The sequence below is a fragment of the Canis aureus genome, chromosome 16, assembly GCF_053574225.1.
Source record: "Canis aureus isolate CA01 chromosome 16, VMU_Caureus_v.1.0, whole genome shotgun sequence".
NCBI classification, from domain to species: domain Eukaryota; kingdom Metazoa; phylum Chordata; class Mammalia; order Carnivora; family Canidae; genus Canis; species Canis aureus.
In genome coordinates this window covers 16,826,987-16,849,335 of record NC_135626.1, presented here as the reverse complement: position 1 = coordinate 16,849,335, position 22,349 = coordinate 16,826,987, and the positions used below count along the sequence as shown (strand labels likewise).

At 41.9% G+C, this 22,349-nt stretch overlaps 1 protein-coding gene across 1 annotated transcript in view; it reads right to left on the bottom strand.

Moving 5' to 3' along the window:
- BLMH (bleomycin hydrolase) overlaps positions 1 to 3,204 on the bottom strand; it is a 48,514-nt gene extending 45,310 nt beyond the window's left edge. The window contains exons 1-2 of the mRNA XM_077851858.1: positions 2,998 to 3,204; positions 2,452 to 2,649 (exon numbers count right to left, since the gene is read on the bottom strand). Of these exons, the coding sequence (XP_077707984.1) occupies positions 2,452 to 2,649; positions 2,998 to 3,010 (211 nt within the window). The 5' untranslated portion in view covers positions 3,011 to 3,204. The remainder of the gene's footprint in view (positions 1 to 2,451; positions 2,650 to 2,997) is intronic.
- Between the last annotated feature and the right edge of the window lie 19,145 nt (positions 3,205 to 22,349).

Sequence of the window (22,349 nt, the reverse complement as noted above, 5' to 3'; positions counted from 1 at the left end):
CGCCGCCTGCAGCCCAGGGTGTGATCCTGGAGACCCGGGATCGAGTCCCACCTCAGCCTGTGTCTCTGCCTCTCTCTCTCTCTCTCTCTCTCTCTCTGTGTCTCTATGAATAAATAAAATCTTAAAAAAAAAAAGAAAGAAAAAAACAGATATATTGCTAAAGACATGAGCAGAGATCATGAATAGATAATTTAATGGCCAAAAAAGATACAAATGGCAAAGAAACATTTTTTGAAGTTCATCACAAGACACCTGTTAGGTGAGGATACATTATTTTTTAACTGATAATGCCCAATATTGGGATGAATTTGGGAAACAGCATTATTATACAGTCTGGACATAAATCCAAACAAGTAAAAGATATCTGAGAGCAATTTGGCAATATATGACAAAAGTTTGAAAAAGTTCTACCCTTTATTCTGGAACACAAAGTATATGCTTCAAAATAAGGTAACCCTAACATAAGTCAACTTCCATTCTCCCAAAGAGAAGTAAAAAGAAAAAGTTGTTGGAATGCCTGGTTGGCTCAATCTGTAGAGCACGTAGCTCTTGATCCCAAGGTTGTGAGTTCCAGCCCTGTGTTGAATGTAGAGATTTCTTAAAAATAAAATCTTCAGGGGTGCCTGGGTGGCTGTCAGTTAAGCAACTGACTCTTGATTTTGGCTCAGGTCATGATCTCATTATGAGACAGAGCTCCGCTCTGGGCTCTCCATTGGGTGTGGAATCTGCTTAGGGTTCTCTCTCTACCTCTCCTTCTGCCTCTACCCTCACTCGTGTGCCCTCTCTCTTTAAAATAAATAAATCTTTTTTAAAAATAACAATAATTTTGCAACAAGAGAAAACAATTTAAAATAAGTAACTACAGTGTTTCTTAAAAGTCACTAATTACATAGTGCATCTTTACCTTAGGTTTGTCTGTATGCCACCTCTCTCATATATACTATATTATTTTCCAGTAAAGAAGATCCAGATGAACTGTTAATGTGAAAACTGCATGAAATAAACTATATAGCTTATGTGCTACTTGAATCTCTTGTAAATAAAAGTGATACTACAGAATATATAAGAAGTGATCTATTCTAGAGGCACATTTCCAGGCTTTTCCCTAAGAGATCACTGCAATCTGAACTATGTAAGACCAGTGTGACATTACTAACTGGATCATTTGTAGCCTGACAGTCCACACCATCAAGCACTTCTTACTATGGCACAACAGTAACTACGGCAAGGTCATGGCTTTTTTCCCCTTAACATTTAAAAATCAATTTTACTGAGGTTTAATTTACATACAATGAAATATACCCATATTAAATGTACACTTTGAGTTCTGACTGGTCCTCAGCAAGCACCGATCTGCTTTCTGTCAAAACAGACTGGGAGTGGGGTGTCTAGGTGGCTCAGTCGGTTAAACATCTGCCTTTGGCTCAGGTCATGATCTCAGGGTTCTGGGATTGACCCCCACATCTGGCTCCCTGCTCAGTGGGGAGTCTGCTTCTCTCTCTGCCTCCCCCAGCTTGTGTTCCTGCTCACTCTCTCTTTCAAAAAAAAAAAAAAAAAAAGACTGAGAGTAGTTTTTAAATGGATACAATTTAAAAAGTTATTTTAGTATGATTTTGTTACAAGAATGTCCTCCTTATTTAGATTCCTGGATAACCAATCTTTTACTGTAGCTGTTTTTCTGACAGTGGTGCTAGACAACAAAATAAGAACTCTTAACAGGTAAAGCATGAGAACTGAGTGTTTTTCTGCATTACAAATTGGTCTAGTGAGCCCAATAGCACATCTGCTCAAACTGCAACCAAAAAGCCTTAAAAACAACATTTGGGGGATCCCTGGGTGGCTCAGTGGTTGAGCGTCTGCCTTTGGCTCAGGGCGTGATCCTGGGGGTCCTGGGATCCAGTCCCACGTCGGGCTCCTGGTGAGGAGCCTGCTTCTCCCTCTGCCTGTGTCTCTGCCTCTCTCTCTCTCTCTCTCAAATAAATAAATAAATAAAATCTTTTTTTAAAACCCCACACATTTGATATTTTGATACAATTACATTGAGTTTTTTCCATTGCAGACATTTGTGTATGGCCTTCAGGGCGAGAACACGTTGGGGAGTTTTCTAGAGCATGAACGTATTTGGATGGTCCGTTTTGTACCAAGAACACCTCTCTCCAAGACTCCAGGCTACAATCACATGACTTCAGGGCGGAATATCCTCAATTACATTCAAACAAATGACCATGGACTTGTCACTTCGGTGTTCTCGAAGCAAATACACCACCAAGCCACGGGGGGCCAAAATAAGTCACAAGGTACTGTCCTTGGAGCTGCCTTTCCTTGTGTCTGTTTTCTGAAATTCGCTACAAGTTCTTTCAAACAAACTTCTGCTCGAGACCATCAAGACCTCGAAACGGGGCGCTGTTAATAAGGTCCAAGAAAAGTGTGCAAGGAGCCGTGAGACCTCACCTGAGCTCTTCTGGTTGGTGACCGGCTTGCCTTCCTGAGTCACAGCGTGCTGGAACACATGCTGGGCACCCTGCACCGTGGCCCTCTTCAGGCAGATGTCCAGCAAGTCGTGGGTGGTCCCCACATTCTGGGCAAGTACGAACTGAGGGTCCGAGTTCAGTTTCTGAATCAGAGCAGCCACCTTCTCCGGGTTCAGTCCTGTTGGAAGACCACACGGGATTTGCGACACCAAAACGGGGCTGAAGAGGGCTGACCCGGGGCTCCCGGAGCCCTGCTCTAACTTCGGAAGACCCTCCGGAGGGGACCCTGGCGGCGGCGAAGCCCTTCACCGGCGCCATCGCCGCAGGGCCGGCCCCCTCCAAGAGCGCTGCAGCCCGCCCAGAACGCTGCGTTCCCGCCCGCGCCCCCGGGTCCCGGGTCCCGGGTCCCGGGTCCCGGGTCCCGGGTCCCAGGCCGGGCTGTCCCCGCCGCCGGCCTCCGGCGCCCCCGCCCCCGCCCCCGAGGGAGGACCCGGGAGGGCCCCGGCGGGGAAGAGCGGCGCCTCACCGGCGTTGTTCATGGTGGCCACGGCGCCCGGCTGGGGGACGGTAGTTTCGGGGTTCTCGGGGGGGAGCACCGGAATTACGCGGGGGCTCGCGGCCTCAGCTGCCGGACCTGCCACTCGCAGCCGGAGCGCCGGAAGGAGCGAACCGGCTCGGTGGCGGCGGAGGGCTGAGGCCCGGGGAAACGGGGTCCGCGGAGGGACAAAACTCCCCCTCGCGTTGCTGAGTCAGCGCCGAACGGGCTGGCCCCGCCCGGGGGAGGGCCGAGCGGGCGGGCTCACGATCGCTGCGTGCCGCCTGCGCCCCTGCCCACCTCCGCGTGGCCGGCAGCTGCCCCGCGCGACGCCGGCACCCTGGCCCACGGGGAGGCCGAGCCGCGCCGCGCCGCGCCGGCCCGGAGCCCGAACACCCTGGCTTTGGGGAATGCACCCAGGAAGCCTTTCCAGAGCCTGAAGGCAGCTCGAGGCACGAGGGCGGAGCCGAGGGGCTGCAGAATTAACGCGGGGCTTGGGGTGCGTGGGCTCGCCGCGCGCGCACACGCACCCACGTGCACGGAATGTGCCCAGAGGCTCTTCCTATAGGCATCCTTCGCTGACCATTCGCTGCATTTTCGATGGCAACTTGTTGCTTGGATTCGAGTCAGAACCAAGTTCTTGTATTTGAGGGAAAATTGGAACCAAGCTCTTTCCCACCCACTCAGAAGCTACTACCACGGTTCTACAAATATGCATCTGCTCGTTTCAAGAAAACTACCCATTTTGGGCTTCATGGAGTCAGTGAGTGTTTCCTGCTTAGCCCAGCATGTTCTGTGGGCTTAACTAAAGGGGAAGCCGGAGGTCAGTAGGATGCATGAACATTGTATTGCCAGGCCCTCCACAGAGCCTGCAGATGGGCGCCCCTGTCCTTTCCGCAGGCTTTCAAGAGAACTCAGCAGTTTTCGAAGGTTTTGAGATTTTCAAGCCCTTTATGTGTTGTTTTTTTGTTTTTTTGTTTTTTTTTTTTTTTTGTGCTCTGAAATCTCAACCTTGTTTTCTTTTTACGATTTTTTTTTTTTTTAATTTGAGAAAGTGAGCGAGACAGAGAGAGAGAGAGAGAGAGAGAGAGCTCAGGAGCAGGGCCAGAAGGAGAGGGAGAAGCAAGCTTCCTGCTGAGCAGGGCGCTGCCAGGCTACACACATCACAGGACCCTGAGATCATGGCCTGAGCCATGGCAAACACTTAACCCACTAAGCCTGCCAGGTGCCCCTCAAACCTTTTTTTAAAGATTTTATTTATTTATTTATTTATTTATTTATTTATTTATTTGAGAAAGAGAGCATGAGTATGAAGGGTAGAGGGAGAAGGAGAGAGAAAATCTCAAGTTGATGTGTGGGGCTGATCCCAGGATTGAGATCATGAGCTGAGCTAAAACCAAGACTCTGGGGCTCAACCAACTGTGCCACCCAGGTACCCCTGAAATCTCAACCTTTAATGAGATTTTGGGATGACACCCACAGATGATAAGGCAAATAACAAATATATCTGCCTTATTGAAAATCCTTTCTGCTACTCAGAACAGTGAGAAACCTACTGTGGAACCCAGAATCTAGATCCTAGTTTGAAAATCATCGCTGATTCTAAGGAACCCTATTATCTGGAAAAATCCACACTCAGATACAAGTTATTTGAGAAAACACAATTTCTATGTCCCCACAGAGACCTACCTAAAGTTTGGGGATATGACATAACTATCTCCAAAAGAGCCCATCAACTGTCCTATTTTGAGATTCTTCTGATGTCTGAAGAAAAGGAACAGGCTGAAAAAAGTCTTGGCTCTTTCACAAAATGATGTCCAAGCATCCTGCCCAATTCAAGTGACAAAATTTTATTCAATATCTTTCATGTACCAGGCACAGAGCAAGCTGCTGATGATATGGAGATCAACAAAGCTTAACCTTACCCTTAAGAAATTCACAATGCAGTGGGGAAGATGCAAAATAACCTTTAGACAATCTATACTAGTATACCAGTAGTACTGTAGAACCAATGAGGAGAGAGCCATTAATTAGGGCCAGAAGTGCCTGAAAAAGGGGATGATAAGTGAGCATAATCTTAGAGTGGATGGGATTTTACAAGGAAAAAAACAACACCAAAAAACAGAGGAAGGGCATACAAGGCAACAGCAAAGGCACAGAGCATTAAAACACATGGCAAAATCATGTTGAAGAAACTGTGCATCATAGTCTGATGTGGTTAAGAGAAAGGAAGATGTTGAGCTCAGGGGCAAGGTATAGAACTGGAAAGGTAAGTTTGGTCAGGATATGAAGGGTTTTATATGCTATGCCCAAGCATCTGTAGTTTATTCTATGATTAATTAGGAGAATTGATTTTTAAACAAAGGAGCAATGGATAAAGAAAGAAAGCCAACAAGCAATGAGGAAGATGACTTAGAGGGGACGGATTCTGGAGATAGAGAAAGTAGTTAGGAGAATGTTCCAGTAGTGCCTTTGAGAGACGATCCTTGAACTGAGGAAAGGAAAGAGATACAGATAACCTGGAAGTCTACAGTTGAATGAGAAGCTGGATGGTGGTGTCTAACCCAGAGGGAATATAGAAAAATACATATTTAGAAGTATGTGAGTGAGCAGGTCATGAATTCAGTTTGGGCCTTGGCAAGTTTGGGGCACCCACAGGATCCCCAAGAACAGAATTAGAGGAAGCAAATGAAAAGATGTCTAAAGATTAAGTAAGACATGCACTTCTTGGAACCATGAAAGTCAACAAGGTTGCAGAGTGAAAGAGAATAAAGCAAAAAGGGAATGAGGAGTGAGGATAGTACCCTCATTGACAGCATGCAGTTTTATCTTATTTTATTTTTGGAAGATATTATTTATTTATTCATGAGAGACACAGAGAGAGGCAGAGACATAAGCAGAGGGAGAAGCAGACTTCCTGCGGGGAGCCTGATGCAGGACTCTCTCCCAGGACCCCAGGATCATGACCTGAGCTGAACGCATATGCTCAACCACTGAGCCACCCAGGTGTCCTGCATGCAGTTTTATAGGGTGTTTGAGGAACAAGGATGCCAGGCTGAGTGGGGTGAATAGAGCCTGAAGCTCAGTCCAAGCTCTGCTTGCCAAGCCATGCACCCTGGCCCAGGACTGTACTCAGCATATGGTGCATCTTTTACTGTTTATTACAAGGAAGCCATATGAGGATACCACTAATTCTAGAAATAGCAACATTTAAGGAATGGGTGAAGACAGAGGAACCAGCAGGGAAGGACAGAAAAAGCAGACAGAGAGGTAAGAGAGGATATAGAGTGGTATGTCTTGGAATCCAGGAAAGCAAGGAGAAGATAGTGAAGGGGATGGAAAGGTTCAGAGCAGTTGGCTCACCACCAGATCAGAGGTGAGCTTAGAGAGGAGGGCTTTAGCGGAGGGCAGAAGCCACACTGCAGTAAACTGAGGCGGAAGAACTAACTGGGAAGCTCTTTGGGGAGAAAAGGAAATCTTATGTTTATGAGGAGGATGAAAGGCAGGGACCAGTACAGATGATGGATGCCAGAAGTGTATAATCACTAGAACAAGAGCCCAGAAAAAAAGGAGAGATGGAATCACTGGAGAAGGTGGAGGGGCCAGTTTTACAGCTACTGCCACCCTTTTCATGGCAATGATTACATTTCCCCACCCCATGCCCAGAGATTCCTATCATCACTTTGCCAGATCTCCTGCTCTACCCTCATTGTCAGGGTGGCACCCTTAGTACCAGCTTTCCACCCAGCAACTCACACCCAAGTATTCAGCCCCCGTGTGAGCACAGAGAAGAAGGGCAGAATAAAACTGGTTTCTCAGTGGGTTCACTCCCAAATGACCCACCCAGAAAGATATTTCCCCAAGAATAGAATTCTTAGGACCTACCCCTCCAACTCCATCCAGAAGAGATGTTGTTAGGGCCAGTGACACCTCATAGAACAAAACAACTGAAACAATTCTAGGATGAAGTCCACAATATTAGAAATGGAAGTCTTTATAATTCCTGTGAAATGATGCCACCTGCCATTGCAGATGTGCCTAGCACCTGCTGCTTCCTTGGGTTCCACCCAGTTAAAGCAAACAGGACCAGTCTCCAAGCAAATTCTACATCCTGGCTCCCTCCTGTGCTGTCCACCAGTATTGACATCTATTGGTCATTTGCTTCCACTGTGATGGAAAAGAACAGATTTTTATGTTGGATGGAAGTCTGGATTAGTATCTAATGTAAGTATTCTGAATTTAAGTGTTGCCCTAGTTAACGCTGAGATTTGCTTTGATCAGAAAGCCTTCTGATAGTTCACCAGACCTGACAGTAAACTTCAGAGGTCACATACTGCTGTTCTGCTGGCCCAAATTCAGCTCCTAGATGTATCATTTGGCCTACATGGTGTTTTAAAATTTTTGAGCCAGTATTTAGAATTAGGAAGTTTTATATACAAATCTGGGCTACTGGCTTCTTTTGAAAATATTTCCCCACAATAGTCATTTCTCTATCAAAAGTGAAAAAAAAAAAAAAAACACAAGTTAAGGAGGCTTGCCTCCTTAACATTTTTTTTATATCAAGCTTGTTTCACTCATTTACATTTATTACATTTATTTATATTTGGGGTTTTCATCCCCTTATTTCAGGTGACCTAGGCAGAGTTTGGAAGGACTACTTCTCTCCTTCTTCTTTTTTTTTTTTTTAAGATTTTATTTATTCATTCATGTGAGACACACACACACACAGAGAGGCAGAAACACAGGCAGAGGGAGAAGCAGGCTCCATGCTGGGAGCCCGATGTGGGACTCGATCCTGAGACTCCAGGATCACACCCTGGGCTGAAGGCAGCGCTAAACCGCTGAGCCACCTGGGCTGCCCTACTTCTCTCCTTCTATACCCATCCCTACCCTTAACCTGCAAATTCCTGCCTCCCTGAGATGAGTAAAGTTAGCAGGAGCTGACTCAGATAAGGCTTTCAGATACTGGATCTTGGGACTCTTGGGGCCCAAAGGAGCCCATGTCCCTTCACTACACTTTTTCTCCAGATGCACTCATCTGAGTACAGATAACTGGCAACTTCAGGACTTCTACAGTCTCTGCCATTTCTAAACTCCATGTAGGCTTAATCCAACCCTGTTACCCTTCCTCCAGATTCAGATTTTAAGTGTTTAACATATTTGGCATCGGTTGTAAATCATGTCCATGGTTTTTTTGAAACATTCTCCATATTCTAGAATGACATTGTTTTATCAGTAATATTATTCCTTCCTCTGGATATGACATTTCTGCCACGCACTCCCTGTTCTGGATGCTACCCATTCACAGAGCATTCCAGGCAGAGGAAACAGCATATGCAAAGGCAAAGAGGCACAAATGGGCTTGAATGTGATTCAGGAGAAGTAAGAAAGTCTGGTCAAGTTTTGTGAGTATGTTATTTATACACATTTGAAATAGTTCATTATAAACTATCAGTAATACCTTACTGCATGCACAAAATTTGCAGCAACATGAAGCCTTCACGATGTTTAACATTTGTCAGAAATGGCATACTTTCAAAGCTAGTGGTAGCTCAGTAAATCAGAAAGTACTTCTGTGGAAGGAAAGAAAAAAGAAAGAAAAAGAAAGGAAGAAAAGAAAGAAATGAAGGAAGGAAGAAAAAAAGAAACTACTTATTCTGTTGCCACATGGAGGAGCCATTTTAGCTAGTAAAATAGTATCTTCCCTTCAATAAATTTACATTTATCATGAAACAGTCTTGCTGAATACTACTGCTAAATAGTCTTGAATTATGGATGTTTTTAACTTTGTGTAAAGTTTCAGGAATGTATCCCTTGTATAAAATTCAACTGCAAAAAAAAAAAAAAACAAAACAAAAAAAACTCAACTGCGGGGCAGCCTTGGTGGTCCAGCGGTTTAGCACTGCCTTCAGCCCAGGGCGTGATCCTGGAGAACCGGGATTGAGTCCCACATCAGGCTCCCGGCATGGAGCCTGCTTCTCCCTCTGCCTGTGTCTCTGCCTCTCTCTGTCTCTGTGTCTGTCATGAATAAATAATTTTTTTTTAAATCTTAAAAAATAAAATTCAACTGCACTAGAATTTGGTGTGGCAAGAGTAAATGACGAGGAAAAGAAGACATATAGGTAGTAAGAAATAAGGTTGAAAAGATCATTTATAGTCAGATTGTGAAGCACTATGAAGGTCATGCATCTTTTATTCGCGAGAATATTACTGTATCTACAAAATTCCCCCAAAGGTAGCAAGAAGACTGGGAGAAAATTATCTTCAAGTAATATTGCCCATAAAAGCAATAGGTTAGTATTATATTTCTCCTTATTTCCTTCCTTCCTTCCTTCCTTCCTTCCTTCCTTCCTTCCTTCCTTCCTTCCTTCCCTTTCTTTTCTTTCTTTTCTTTCTTTCTTTCTTTCTTTCTTTCTTTCTTTCTTTCTTTCTTTCTTTCTTTCTTTCTCTTTGTCTCTTCCTCTCTTTCTCTCTTTCCCTCTTGTTCTTCCTTTCTCTCATTTATTCAACAGCTTATTGAACTATCTACTATTTGGCAGCTACTGAACTAGGCACTTGAAACACAAAAATAAATAAGATATTGGTCCCTGACCTCAAGAAGCTTCAATCTAGGGATCCCTGGGTGGTGCAGTGGTTTAGCGCCTGCCTTTGGCCCAGGGCGCGATCCTGGAGACCTGGGATCGAATCCCACGTCGGGCTCCCGGTGCATGGAGCCTGCTTCTCCCTCTGCCTCTCTCTCTCTCTCTCTGTGTGACTATCATAAATAAATAAATAAAATTTTAAAAAGCTTCAATCTAGTAGAGAAAATTAAAAAACAAAATTGATCATTATTTTTTGATTAATAAAAAAAATATTCAGTGAGTACTGACTATGTGTCAGGCACTGTAGTTAGATAGAGAAATATGCAGGAAAACCAGACAGACAAGGTTCCTGCCCTCATGGTGCTTACATTCCAGTGGGGGAAACGTCATATACAGATGCAGATAATTTCAATACTGATATAAAGAGAGTAAAACAGCATGATGTGATAGTGACTGGTTAGAGGTAGTGGTAGCATAAAAAGCCCCTCTGAGGAAGTGACCATTTGGGCTGAGACTGAATGGCAATAAAGATCTGACCATGTGAGGATCTCTGGGAAAAAGTAGCAAGAAACGAGGAAAATGAAGGCAAGGGCCTCATTAGAGAAATAAGCAGTGGCCAACAAAGTCAGAAAGAACCCAGGTGCTGGGGCACCTGGGTGGCTCAGTGTTTGAGCATCTACCTTCAGCTCCTCTCATGATCCCAGGGTCCTAGGAGTGAGTCCCACATCAGGCTCCCTGCATGAAGCCTGCTTCTCCTTCTACCTATGCCTCTGCCTCTCTCTCTCTGTCTCTCATGAATAAATAAATAAAAATTTTAAGAAAGAAAGAAAGAAAGAAAGAAGGAAGGAAGGAAGGAAGGAAGGAAGGAAGGAAGGAAGAAAGAAAGAAAGAAAGAAAGAAAGAAAGAAAGAAAGAAAGAAAAAGAAAAAATGAAAAAATGAACCCAACTTCTTTCTGGCACTGGGATCTGCCATCCTCAGTATTGGCACTGTTCCTGGCCTTGTTCCCCTTGTGCTTACTTCTTCAAGTCTAGTGGATAAAAACCTGGCTTTTTCTTACTTCCTTCTAAGAGTTCAGACCATCTTTCTCAGGAGTTTCCAAGAAATTTCACCCTGGATTGTACTGTCTACAATGAGGTCATGTGCCTTTTCCTGAACTGACCATTGATTAAGGGAATGGGATTACCCCTACATCCATCTGGCCTATCCCTAGTGCAATAGTCAATTCCCTAAACTACGTGGCTTCTTTGGAGTGCAGGATGGGTGGGATGGCTGTGGGGCATCAACCTCAATGCTTACTACATCAGTAAGATGTTTAGATTTTATTCTAAGTGCAATGGAAAGGAGCGAAGCACATGTCCTGGTTTATGTTTTTAAGGATACACTGAATGTATATGTAACACATTTAATTAAAAAAACATTAAAATATACATGAAGAATTCCCAACTATAAATAGGAAAAAGACAAACAACTTAATAGGAAAATAGACAGGGGCACCTGGGTGACTCAGTCATTGCTTTTGGCCCAGGTCATGATCTCAGGGTCATGAGATTGAGCCCTGCGTCAGGCTCTGTGCTAGGCATGGAGTCTGCTTAAGATTCTCTCTCTCCCTCTCCCTCTGCCCCTCCTCCCACCGTCTCTCTTTCCCTCTAAAAAAAAAAAGAAAGAGAAAAAGACAAAACAGGCATTTCACCAAAAAAAAAAAATTATAACTAGCAAATAAACAGTCATGATAGTAATTCAAAATAAAATTATGATAAGATGCCACTTAATATGTGGACAGGTAAAAATTTTAAAGGTGGGGTGTTATAAAATACTGTTGATAATTCTTACATACAGCTTGTGAAAGCATAAATATTGCCACTTTGGAAAACATCTGTCAATATTTATAAAATTGGAGTCGCACACACTCTATAACTCAGCAATTTTATTCTTGGGTGTAATATTCTAAAGATACTCCATCCACTATGGTAGCCACCAGCCACCTGTGGCTGTTTAAAATGTTTTAAATTAATTTCAGTTAAATGAAACTAAAAACTCTACTTTCTCAGTCATAGTAGTCACCTTCCAGTGCTCAGTAACTACACATACAATCATATTATATGGTATAGATATGGAACATTTTCATCATCACAGTAAGTTGTATTGGACAACCCTGCCCTGGAGAAATTCTTGTATACGTGCACCGGAAGTCACAGTCAAAACCATTTATCTGAGCATTGTTGGTGATTGCATAGCACCTGGAAGAATTCCAATAGTTCATCAACAGTAATTTGCATGAATTGTGACATTCATACAATTGAACACTGCACAGAGTGAAAATCAACATGGATGAATTTCAGAAACAATGTTGAGTGCAAAAAGCAAATTGCAAAGCAAATGGCATGCAAATCTCAAGATTCAAAAACAAGCAAATTTAAATAATGTATTGTTTAGAGATGCCTACATGGCAAAGGAATTAAAAAATAAAAACAAGGGATACCTGGGTGGCTCAGCAGTTGAGTGTCTGCTTTCGGCTCAGGGCATGATCCCAGGATCCGGGATCGAATTCCCCATCAGGCTCCTTGCAGGGGGCCTGCTTCTCTCTCCTCCTCTCTCTCTCTGTCTCTCATGAATAAATAAATAAGATCTTTTAAAAAATAATAATAAAAAATAAAAACAGGGTCATCTGGGTGGCTCAGCAGTTAGGTGCTTCTGCTTTCAGCTTGGGGCGTGATCCTGGAGTCCAGGGATCGAGTCCCACATCAGGCTCCCTGCATGGAGCCTGCTTCTCCCTCTGCCTGTATGTGTCTCTGCCTCTCTCTCTCTCTCTCTCTCTGTATCTCTCATGAATAAATAAATAAAATCTTTAAAAAAAAATAAAAACAAAAATAAAAACAAAAACAAAGGAAGGGGCATCCAGCTGGCTCAGTCCGTAGAGCATGGGATTCTTGATCTGAAGGTTGTGAGTTTGTTGGGTGTAGAGATTACTTAAAATAAAATCTTAAGAACAATTAAAGAACAAGAGAAAATTAAGCACCATATTCAAGATAGTGTTTACCTTTGGGAAAGAGACACAGTCTGCTTCAAAGGTATAGGCAATATTTTATTTCTTAAATTGGTAGCTGTTCACTTTATTCATTATACCTAATTTTATACATTATCTATATTTTGTATATATGAAAGGTTTCTTCTTAAAAAGATTACTCTAGGGGCACCTGGGTAGCTTGTTGGTTAAGCATCTGACTTTGGCTCGGGTCTTGGGATTGAGCCCTGCATCAGGCTTCCCTCTCAGCAGGGAGTCTGCTTGTTCCTCTCCTTCTGCCTCTTCCTCATGCTCTATCTCTCAAATAAATAAATAAATAAAATCTTTAAAAAAAGATTACTCTATCTGTAGTGTAAGTGATAGATTGAAGAGAGACAGGAATGTAAGCAGGAAACCTGTTAGATGACAAGAATTTGTTCAGGCAAAAGGTGAATGGTGACATAGATCTAGAAGGCAGCCATAGAGAAGAAAAAGAAGTAGATATATATGGGATATATTTTGGAGGCAAATCACCCTAGCCCAAACCAACTCTAAGCCTGATCCTAACCATTATGCTCTGGTAGAGGTTTGCACCATGTAATGTAGAGCATAGAAAAGGAATATCTAAGTTAGACTAGGAGCTTCGTGGAAGAGATGACAGATCATCTGAGTTTGGGACAATTAGGAGTTCCTTAAGTGATGATTGAGGAAAGGCATTCTAGGTGGAAGTAAGATTTATTCAAAGATCTTAAGGCTAAAAGTTGCTGTTTGGGAACTGAGAACACTGAACATAGCTCAAGCTAAGAGTAAAGGCAGGAGTCAAACATGGAGGGTCAACTGTGCCCACTGAGAGGTTGAGACCTTATTCTGAAAATGCAGGAACACTGCCTCCATTTTCTTTCCCTTTGCTGGGAAGAAAGGAAGATGCCTGTAAACAACAAAGCAGAGCACTGATACAATGCTCTCAGATAATCTAGCCACAGGAGGTCCTGATTAAGCTGCTCTGAAAAATGCTTCTCCTCATGCCAATTATCTTTATAAAATGATCACCAAAACCTAAATTTTGTCGAATTACTAAAAGATTAAAATGAAGATGAAAGGAAAAAATAGGCATAATGGAAGAGAACATGATAGAGATGAAAAAGAAGAAATTAGATCTGAGAGAACATAATTAAATATCACTGGAAGAAGACATACAGCTGGCTAACTGACACATGAAAAGATACTCAACATCACTCATCATCAGGGAAATCCAAATCAAAACTACAATGAGATTACCTCCTCGTCCCTGGCTAAAATTAACAATACAGGGGGAAAAAACAGGTGTTGATGAGGATGCAAACTGAAAAGGGTACCCTTTTACACTGTTGGTATGAATGCAAAGTGATGCAGCCACTCTGGAAAACGGTGTGGAGGTTCCTCAAAAAGTTAAAGATAGAACTACACTATGACCCAGCAATTGCACTAGGTATTTACCCAAAGAATACAAAGATACTGATTTGAAGGGACACATGCACCCTGATGTTTATCAGCAGCATCATCAACAATAGCCAAATTATGGAAAGAGCATAAATGTCCATCAACTGATAAATGGTTAAAGAAGTTGTAGAATATATATATATATATATATATACATATATTTTCCAACCACTGAGCCAAACAGGCAGCTCTGATTTTTTTTAAAGAATCTATTTATTTGAAAGAGAGAAAGAGTGATCATAAACATGAACAGGGAGGAAAGAGAGAAGCAGGCTCCCTGTAAGCAGGGAGCCCAATGTGGAGATCAATCCCAGGACCTGGGAATCACAACCTGAGCTGAAAGCAGAAGCTTAGCTGACTGAGCCACTCAGATGCCCTGAAAAGCCAATTTTTAATGTTAAATAAGAAACGCAGCATGGAGTAAAGGTTTGAAGCCCATTAAATCTGATTTTATTTTATTTTTTTAATTTTTTTATTTATTTATGATAGTCATACAGAGAGAGAGAGAGAGAGGCAGAGACACAGGCAGAGGGAGAAGCAGGCTCCATGCACCGGGAGCCCGACGTGGGATTCGATCCCGGGTCTCCAGGATCGCGCCCTGGGCCAAAGGCAGGCGCTAAACCGCTGCGCCACCCAGGGATCCCTAAATCTGATTTTAGTCTCAACTACTATTTATAGGCATAAAGAATCATTTAAACTGAGTGTCTATTTCCTTTTCTGAAAAGTAAGATACTAGTTATAATAGCCAAAATTGAGTGAGTGCTTATTATGCCAGTCTTACATGTACAAATCTTTGTTCCTTTATTTCCTCATTTACAAAATGCGGATAGTTATAGAAGCTACATCCTAACTCAGGGTCATGGTAAAGATTAAATGATCTGAAAGGATAGGTAATTTATACAGCATCACAAGCTAGTGAAGTGGTAGAGTTAGGATTTATACCCAGGTAGCCTGATTCCAGAGACTAAGAATATAAGCTTGAAAGATAAAGTGTAAATGAAAGCATTTTGAAATTCAAGTACTTTAGGTGCACCTGGGTGGCTCAGTGGTTGAGCATCTGCCTTTGGCTCAGGACATGATCCCAGAGTCCTGGGATCAAGTCCCACATCAGGTTCCCCACAGCGAACCTTCTTCTCCCTCTGCCTATCTATGTCTCTGCCTCTCTCTGTGTTTCTCTCATGAATAAATAAAATCTTAAAAAAAAAAAAAAAGAAAAAAAGAAACTCAAGTGCTTTAGACATGTCAGCCTAAACAATAAACCTGCAGATTTATAAATTATTGTGTGTCGTATGTCATTTTTCAATTTGCAACAAAGCAACCATTGTGGATATTCAATTTGTGGATGGTTTAGGTTTATGGGTGCTTTTATTTTAGGTTTTGACAAATGAGATAAAATCAGGAAGTTTGTCTTAGGCATTTACATATAACACTTACATGTTATGCTTTTACACTGGCCCATTTTAATTTGTCTGACAAAGTAGAAAATCATGAAGACCACGCAACAAGACAAAGAAGGATCAATGGCAGAAACCTTAGATGATTAATAGCATTACAGAATCATAAAATAAGTTATGCCCGCATTTAGAGTAATCAAAGGAGATTGTACAGAAATCTCTAGCAGAAATATGAACTTGGGGGATCCCTGGGTGGTGCAGCGGTTTGGCGCCTGCCTTTGGCCCAGGGCGTGATCCTGGAGACCCGGGATCGAATCCCACGTCGGGCTCCCGGTGCATGGAGCCTGCTTCTCCTTCTGCCTATGTCTCTGCCTCTCTCTCTCTCCCTCTCTCTCTCTCTCTGTGACTATCATAAATAAAAAAAAAAGAAATATGAACTTGTTAATAAATCAGTAAATATTTTCTTAAAAAGAAATATAATACATGTCTCAAATGGGGGCAAAGTCCTGTAGCTTAGTAATTTCCAAGTGAGCCAAGTTTGTTATTAAACACTTTTATGAGTACCATAACTATAAAATTCAGGAAGTCAAGGCTATACTTCTTTAGCAGAAGCAAAGTTTATACCCTCTTGGGTGGAATGTTTTAAATTATGCCCTTGAGCTGCCTATAAAGCCTACAAATGACAGAATGAAAAATGACCTGTTTGGGGCTGAGAATCTGTTGCAAAAGAAGCATACAGTTTGCAAAATGCCATACAAGGAAGTATAGGGCCTCCGAAGAAGTGTTTCATTATCAAATCATTTAATATGAGGACTCACAGGATCTTAGAGATTATCTTTTGGTCTAGAACCTCAGTTTAGAATCTCTGGAAGATTATGGGACACCCTTGAACTGAGCAGCTCATTAGTGGCCGAGCCAAGAAAGGAGGCCTTTCTTTTCCCCAAAGCAACTGTTCATACATCTGGTAGTTTCATGTACATCTGATAGCTAAAACTCTTCTATGAGCAATGTTGAATATACACAGCAGAGTTGCATCACAAACTACAGAATTCAATGACCTCCTTCAGCACCAGTCAGGATGGATGATACAAATGGGTTTTGGTGTTACTCAATTAAGTTCCAAAGTCAGGCAAAAGATGGATTATAACCAATATCCTTGGAAATTCGTTAGGGAAGCATCACTTCCAAGACCCAAACAGCTCCTCTTCATCAGCATAGCAGAGTGGGTTTTCATTCCAGGATGGGAAGAGATTGCTGTTTCTTTGGTTGAGAACCAAATTAAGTAGTTGGCTTGCTTTAGGAGCCATGTTGTAAGATAAATGCACATCCTTGAACACTAGACTCATCCTCAGCTCATGAGATGCTCACACTTTAGGAACCGTGAAGAAACTAGAACTGGCTGGGAGAGCTGATTCTCCTCCTCATCCTCTGCTCACGTCAGGGCGCAGATTCTTTGCATTGAAAGGCCAGCCTCTCACAGGCACTTCTACATTGTTTTCTTTCCTCCTCTTCTACTTTTTCCCACCTTCTTTTCCTTCCCCCCCACCCTTCCTCACCTCTGCCCTTTTTGTCCATTCCCCCCTCACTCTGACACTCTACATCTACTTTTAACTTGAATTCAAATGTTAAGTGTAATAGGGTTTAAATCAGTCTATGTATGTTTGTTCCTGCCATATAGGAAGTACTGTGCCAGTCAGTTTTTTTTTTTTTTTTTTTTTTTGCCAGTCAGTTCTTAATGTAAAGGTAATTTTTCCTAGTGGTTAAAAACTCAGAAACCATACTACCCAGGTCTAAATCTGGTTCAGCCACTAATAAGCTGTGTGACCCAGGACACACAGTACTTAAATTCTCTGTGCCCTTGTTTTCCTCTCCTGTATAATGGGTATGATAAAAATAGGATCTTTGTTGTGTGATTGTTATGAGGATTAAGCGAATTATCATATATTTAAAGTGCTTAGGACAGGGATGCCTGAGTAGCTCAGCAGTTGAGCATCTGCCTTCAACTCCGGCTCCGGCTCCGGCTCCGGGTGTGATCCTGGTCCCGGGATGAGTCTCACATCAGGCTCCGAGCCTGCTTCTCCCTCTGCCTATGTCTCTGCCTCTCTGTGTGTCTTTTATGAATAAATAAATAAAATCTTTTTTTAAAAAAGTACTTAGGACACAGCAAGGTAGGTACATAGAAGAGTGTATCTATTGTTTTGTGATGCCTGGATATTTCAGGTTACCTAGACTAGGAACTCAATTTTGACAGTTCCGAATAATTGTGTATGCTAGTTTAGTTTCTCCTCTTCTGTCTCCCTTCTTCCTGGCATACAGTGATCACTTACAAGGCTCGGAGGGCTGAATGACTGTCCTGTACAAAACTGAAAGCAACAGCAGTACTGACACAGAGCCCAAAGGCAGGGTGATAAGAGGGGTGACTCTTCTTACTAGTTGTGTGACCTTGGACAGATGACTTTAACCTTTTGAACGTTAGTATCTCTGGTTGCAAATCATATAGGAAAAGAGCACTACCTATGTCACAGAGTGGCTATGAGGATCAAAAAAGATACATGTACCAATGTTCCATAAATTATTAGGTAGCGTGAAAGTATAACAAATTGTTATTAGTAGCCATAATTTAAGTAGAGGCTGAGGCTATTGTTGTTGCTATCATGAGTGTCTGAAGAAATCAAGACAACTATTTCCTGAATTTCCACAGCAATACTTTACCATAGGAATCTGTTGGCAGGGGTGCCAGATCTCCACAATTTTTTTCTTAACATGTGCATAATTCTCTGAGAACTCAAGTGTCGGGGAATTCACAGTAGTGTCCTCCATGTCTTCCCATATTCTGTCAGTGAAAACTACCCATGCTCTATGTTGTTTGCTCTGGAATCACCTTGTGTTGCAGAGATAGGCTCTTGAAGAAAGATCTCCAGAGTGTTAAAGAGTTTGTGGTACACTATGGATGCCCTATTTCTTTAAAGATGTGTTGTCTTCTTTAAAGATGTGAGTTTGTTCAAAGGGGAAAATGTGATTTTCATTTCAGGCTTGTCAGCATTTTAAATAATGCAGGGTCTCTGATGGGAGGGAATGGGGATTATGATTAACTTGTGCCTGATATTAAGCATCATTTCATTAAACTAGATTAAATTGTCTCTTGATTTCTTATTATAATGAAATGCCTGCATTAGTCAGGATAGGCTGAGTTATGCTGCAGTAGCAAATTAATCCTAAAGCCTAGTGGTTTTAATACAAGGGTCTATTTCTCACTTACCTGTGAACAGGTAGCTCTGTTCTACATAGCTACTCAGAATCCCAGGCTGGCAGATGCTCTAACATCTCTCCACAGTTGCCATGTCAGGGAAAAAAGAATCTAAAGAACATGCACCCATTCTGCTTTGCTTTGCCCAGAACTGACACTGTTATTTCTACCCATAGCCCCTTGAATAGGACTAGTCATATGGACTATCTAGTAGCGGGCAGGGAAGTGTGAGAAGAACAAGGATATTCAGTTAATGATAAATATCTTTGCCACGACCCTCAAGCCCCCAGTCAGTAAGATGCTCTCAGTCACATTCCAGTATCTTTACCCCTGTCCCCTACCCCAGGACAGTGCAGTGTAGAGAAGCAGTGTGGACTGTGAAGTCAATTTGAGGACACTGAATCCCAACTCCACCCTATTCTAATTGTGCAAGTTGGAACAAGCTATTTTGTTTCTCTAATCCTCAATTTCCTCATCTATAAAATGAGGATTCCAACGCCTACCTTTTAGGATTGTTGCAATTATAAGAAATTATCTATGCAAACCCTTTGGCAAAGAGTAATACTCATTGATTATAATCAGAAGAAGAAGGAGCAAATATTTAGGGCAGCAATTCTCAGCTCCAGTGCTGCAACACCGCAAGACATATCGAATGATGTCAAGGAGTGTTGTAACATCTTCAAGATGCTCCCCAACTAAGTTTGTTTTAAATTCCCTTTACTTACTCAAATAAATTGTCTATAGGTCACTAGAAGTAGGATTGGACATCATTCTTGGTGACATATGAGAGAAGTGAAGTTTGTCTTTATTATTCAACCTTTGCCCCTTCTTTGATATCCTCTCCCCTATTCCAGGCCCCAGGCTTTGGATCAGCCCAATAGGAATCCCATCTTAGCCACTCCCTATAAGTTAGTTAGCTCCATTAAAGTTGGGACAGCCATGAGTATTTTGTAAGGGTTGTTTACAGGATCAAATAATGCAGGTAAAGTCCTCAGCACAATATAACTAACTGTCCTCTGGCTTAATTCTTCATGGTCATGCCTGAGCTTTGGAGAAGAGGATAGGAGTGAAAATTACAAGAGCTGTTTCATAAAAATCTCCACGAAATAATGAAAGCCCAAGACAATGCTGGGTTGTAACTTAACTAACAGAGATCAGCATGTATTGGGGTAAGAGGATTCTTCTACTCCTAGACATCCAGGATTTAAATTAAAAATTTTTTTTAAAGATTGTATTTATTTATTTGAGAGAGACAGAGGGAGCACAAGCAGGGGGAGGAGCAGAGGGAGAGGAACAGCAGACTCCATGTTGAGCATAGAGCCTGAAGCAGGGCTTGATCCCACAACTGTGAGATCATGACCTGAGCAGAAACCAAGAGTCATATGCTTAATCAACTGAACCACCCAGGGCACTCCCCGCCAAATTTTTTTAAGTAAGAAAATTACACATTTTATTTTTTTTTAAAAGATTTTACTTATTTATTCACGAGAGACACAGAAAGAGAGAGAGGCAGAAACACAGGCAGAGGGAGAAGCAGGTTCCATGCAGGGAGCCCGACGTGGGACTCAATCCTGGGTCTCCAGGATCAGGCCTTGGGCTGAAGGTGGCGCTAAACCGCTGAGCCACCAGGGCTGCCCAAAAATTACACATTTTAATTCAGAGTTCTGACTTCTCTTAAAGAATCAGAAAATCTGTGCCCGATGGTAGCAATTAACCCTTTTTTAGACAAAGTTGTGTTCTCCATTTGCCACTGTTCCCACCACTTCCTATTGTTTTACCACTTGCCTATTCCACTGAACTGCTTAACCTCTGTAAGAATTTGACTTTATGACCTCCTGCCAGTAAGTTCAGGAAGTTGGTGATGGTGGCCATAACAGGGGTAAAATTGGCAAAGGAATTTGTAAGCTATTTTCAGTGATTCAAAAAACCTAATGGCAGTGATTTTATTATTAACCTATAAAAGATTGCCCAGGTTAATTAAGTCAAGCACCAGATTTCTTTGCTTTGAAATGGAATTACATCAACTGAGTAATTGTGTTGTAATCATAAAAGAAGTTCAGACTGGCAAGTAGCTATCACTGATGTTTTATTTATTTCTTTATTTTAATTTGAGTAGGCTTCATACCCAGTGTGGAACCCAATGCAGGGCTTGAACTCATAATCCTGAGATCAAGACCTGAGCTGAGATCAAGAGTCAGATGCTTAACTGACTGAGCCATCCAGGCACCCCAATATCACTGATGTTTTGAAAATTGGGAAAGCAGATTATTATTACCTAATAAATTCAGGTGCTTGATAGACCAGTTTTGTTTTGTTTTGTTTTGTTTTGTTTTCAAAAAATGGGGCCCTAGATGGAGAAAAATAATTATTGTAAAAGGTACCTCTATTGATAGAGGTGGAGAAGATAGCAACTGATAGAAAGGTGGAGAAGATAGCAACTGGCTTTGTCTGTCACTTCTCCACTGGTATTTGTCAAAAACAGACTATTAATGTTGGAATTTCAAGTAGCTTATGGTAGATAGAGAAGACACTTAGGGAAAGGTTATGGGGGCTTCTTTTAAGTTCTAGAATTTCATGACCTTTTAAGTCAGGTTCTAGGCTGAACTTCTCATTTTAAATAAGAGACACAGTTTGGGGCTGCTTGGGTGGCTCAGTTGACTAAATGTCCAACTCTTGATTCTAGCTCAGCTCATGATCTCAGGCTCATAAGATCCAGCCCCACCTCAGGCTCTTGCTGGGTGTGGATTCTTTTTCTCCCTCTCCTTCTGCCCCTCATCCCCCTCAATAATAATAATAATAATAATAATAATAATAATAATAATAACAGACACAATTTTTATTTTTATTTTTTTAATATAGATTATTTATTTATTTATTTATTTATTTATTTATTTATTTATGATAGACACACACACAGACAGAGAGAGAGAGAGAGGCAGAGACACAGGAGGACAAAGAAGCAAGCTCCATGCTGGGAGCCTGATTTGGGACTCGATCCCAGGACTCCAGGATTGCTCCCTGGGCCAAAGGCAGGTGCCAAACCACTGAGCCACTCAGGGATCCCCCAAACACAATTTTTAATAAAGGCTCTGTGTTTTTTTCAAAACCGAAACAAAATGAAATGCAGTGACTGTTTATGATATTGCCATGCTCTGTTAAAACCACTTAATGTCCCTTGTCTGTGCTAATGTACAAGGTCACAGTAGTTTATAAGGGTGAAGAGATTCTCTACTGATGACCTGTAATACTTAAGGATTGCCATATGTCCTAGAACAAAGCTGATTCATAATTCTACTAGGTAGGGCAAAGGTATTACGTTTTCATTTTTCTTGCCAACTCCTTTCAGCATTTAACTAAACTATTTGGGAATCTTTTGAGCATCACATGCATTAACATGAAATTTAACATGAAAATTAATCCTAATCCTTCTTCTAATTCAACCTCCTTATTTTCCAAAGGCCCAAGAGAGCTTAAAGGACTTGTCCAAGGTAACACAAGCAAGACTGGAATTCGGGTCTCCTGATTCCAAGACCAATTTAATAGTTTTTCCCCATTTCCCATTCCACTTTAAACTATCCCAATCATTGCCTGAGATCTAGTTTTTTCCATGTAGTCTCTGGAATTCTCCTTAATTGTCTA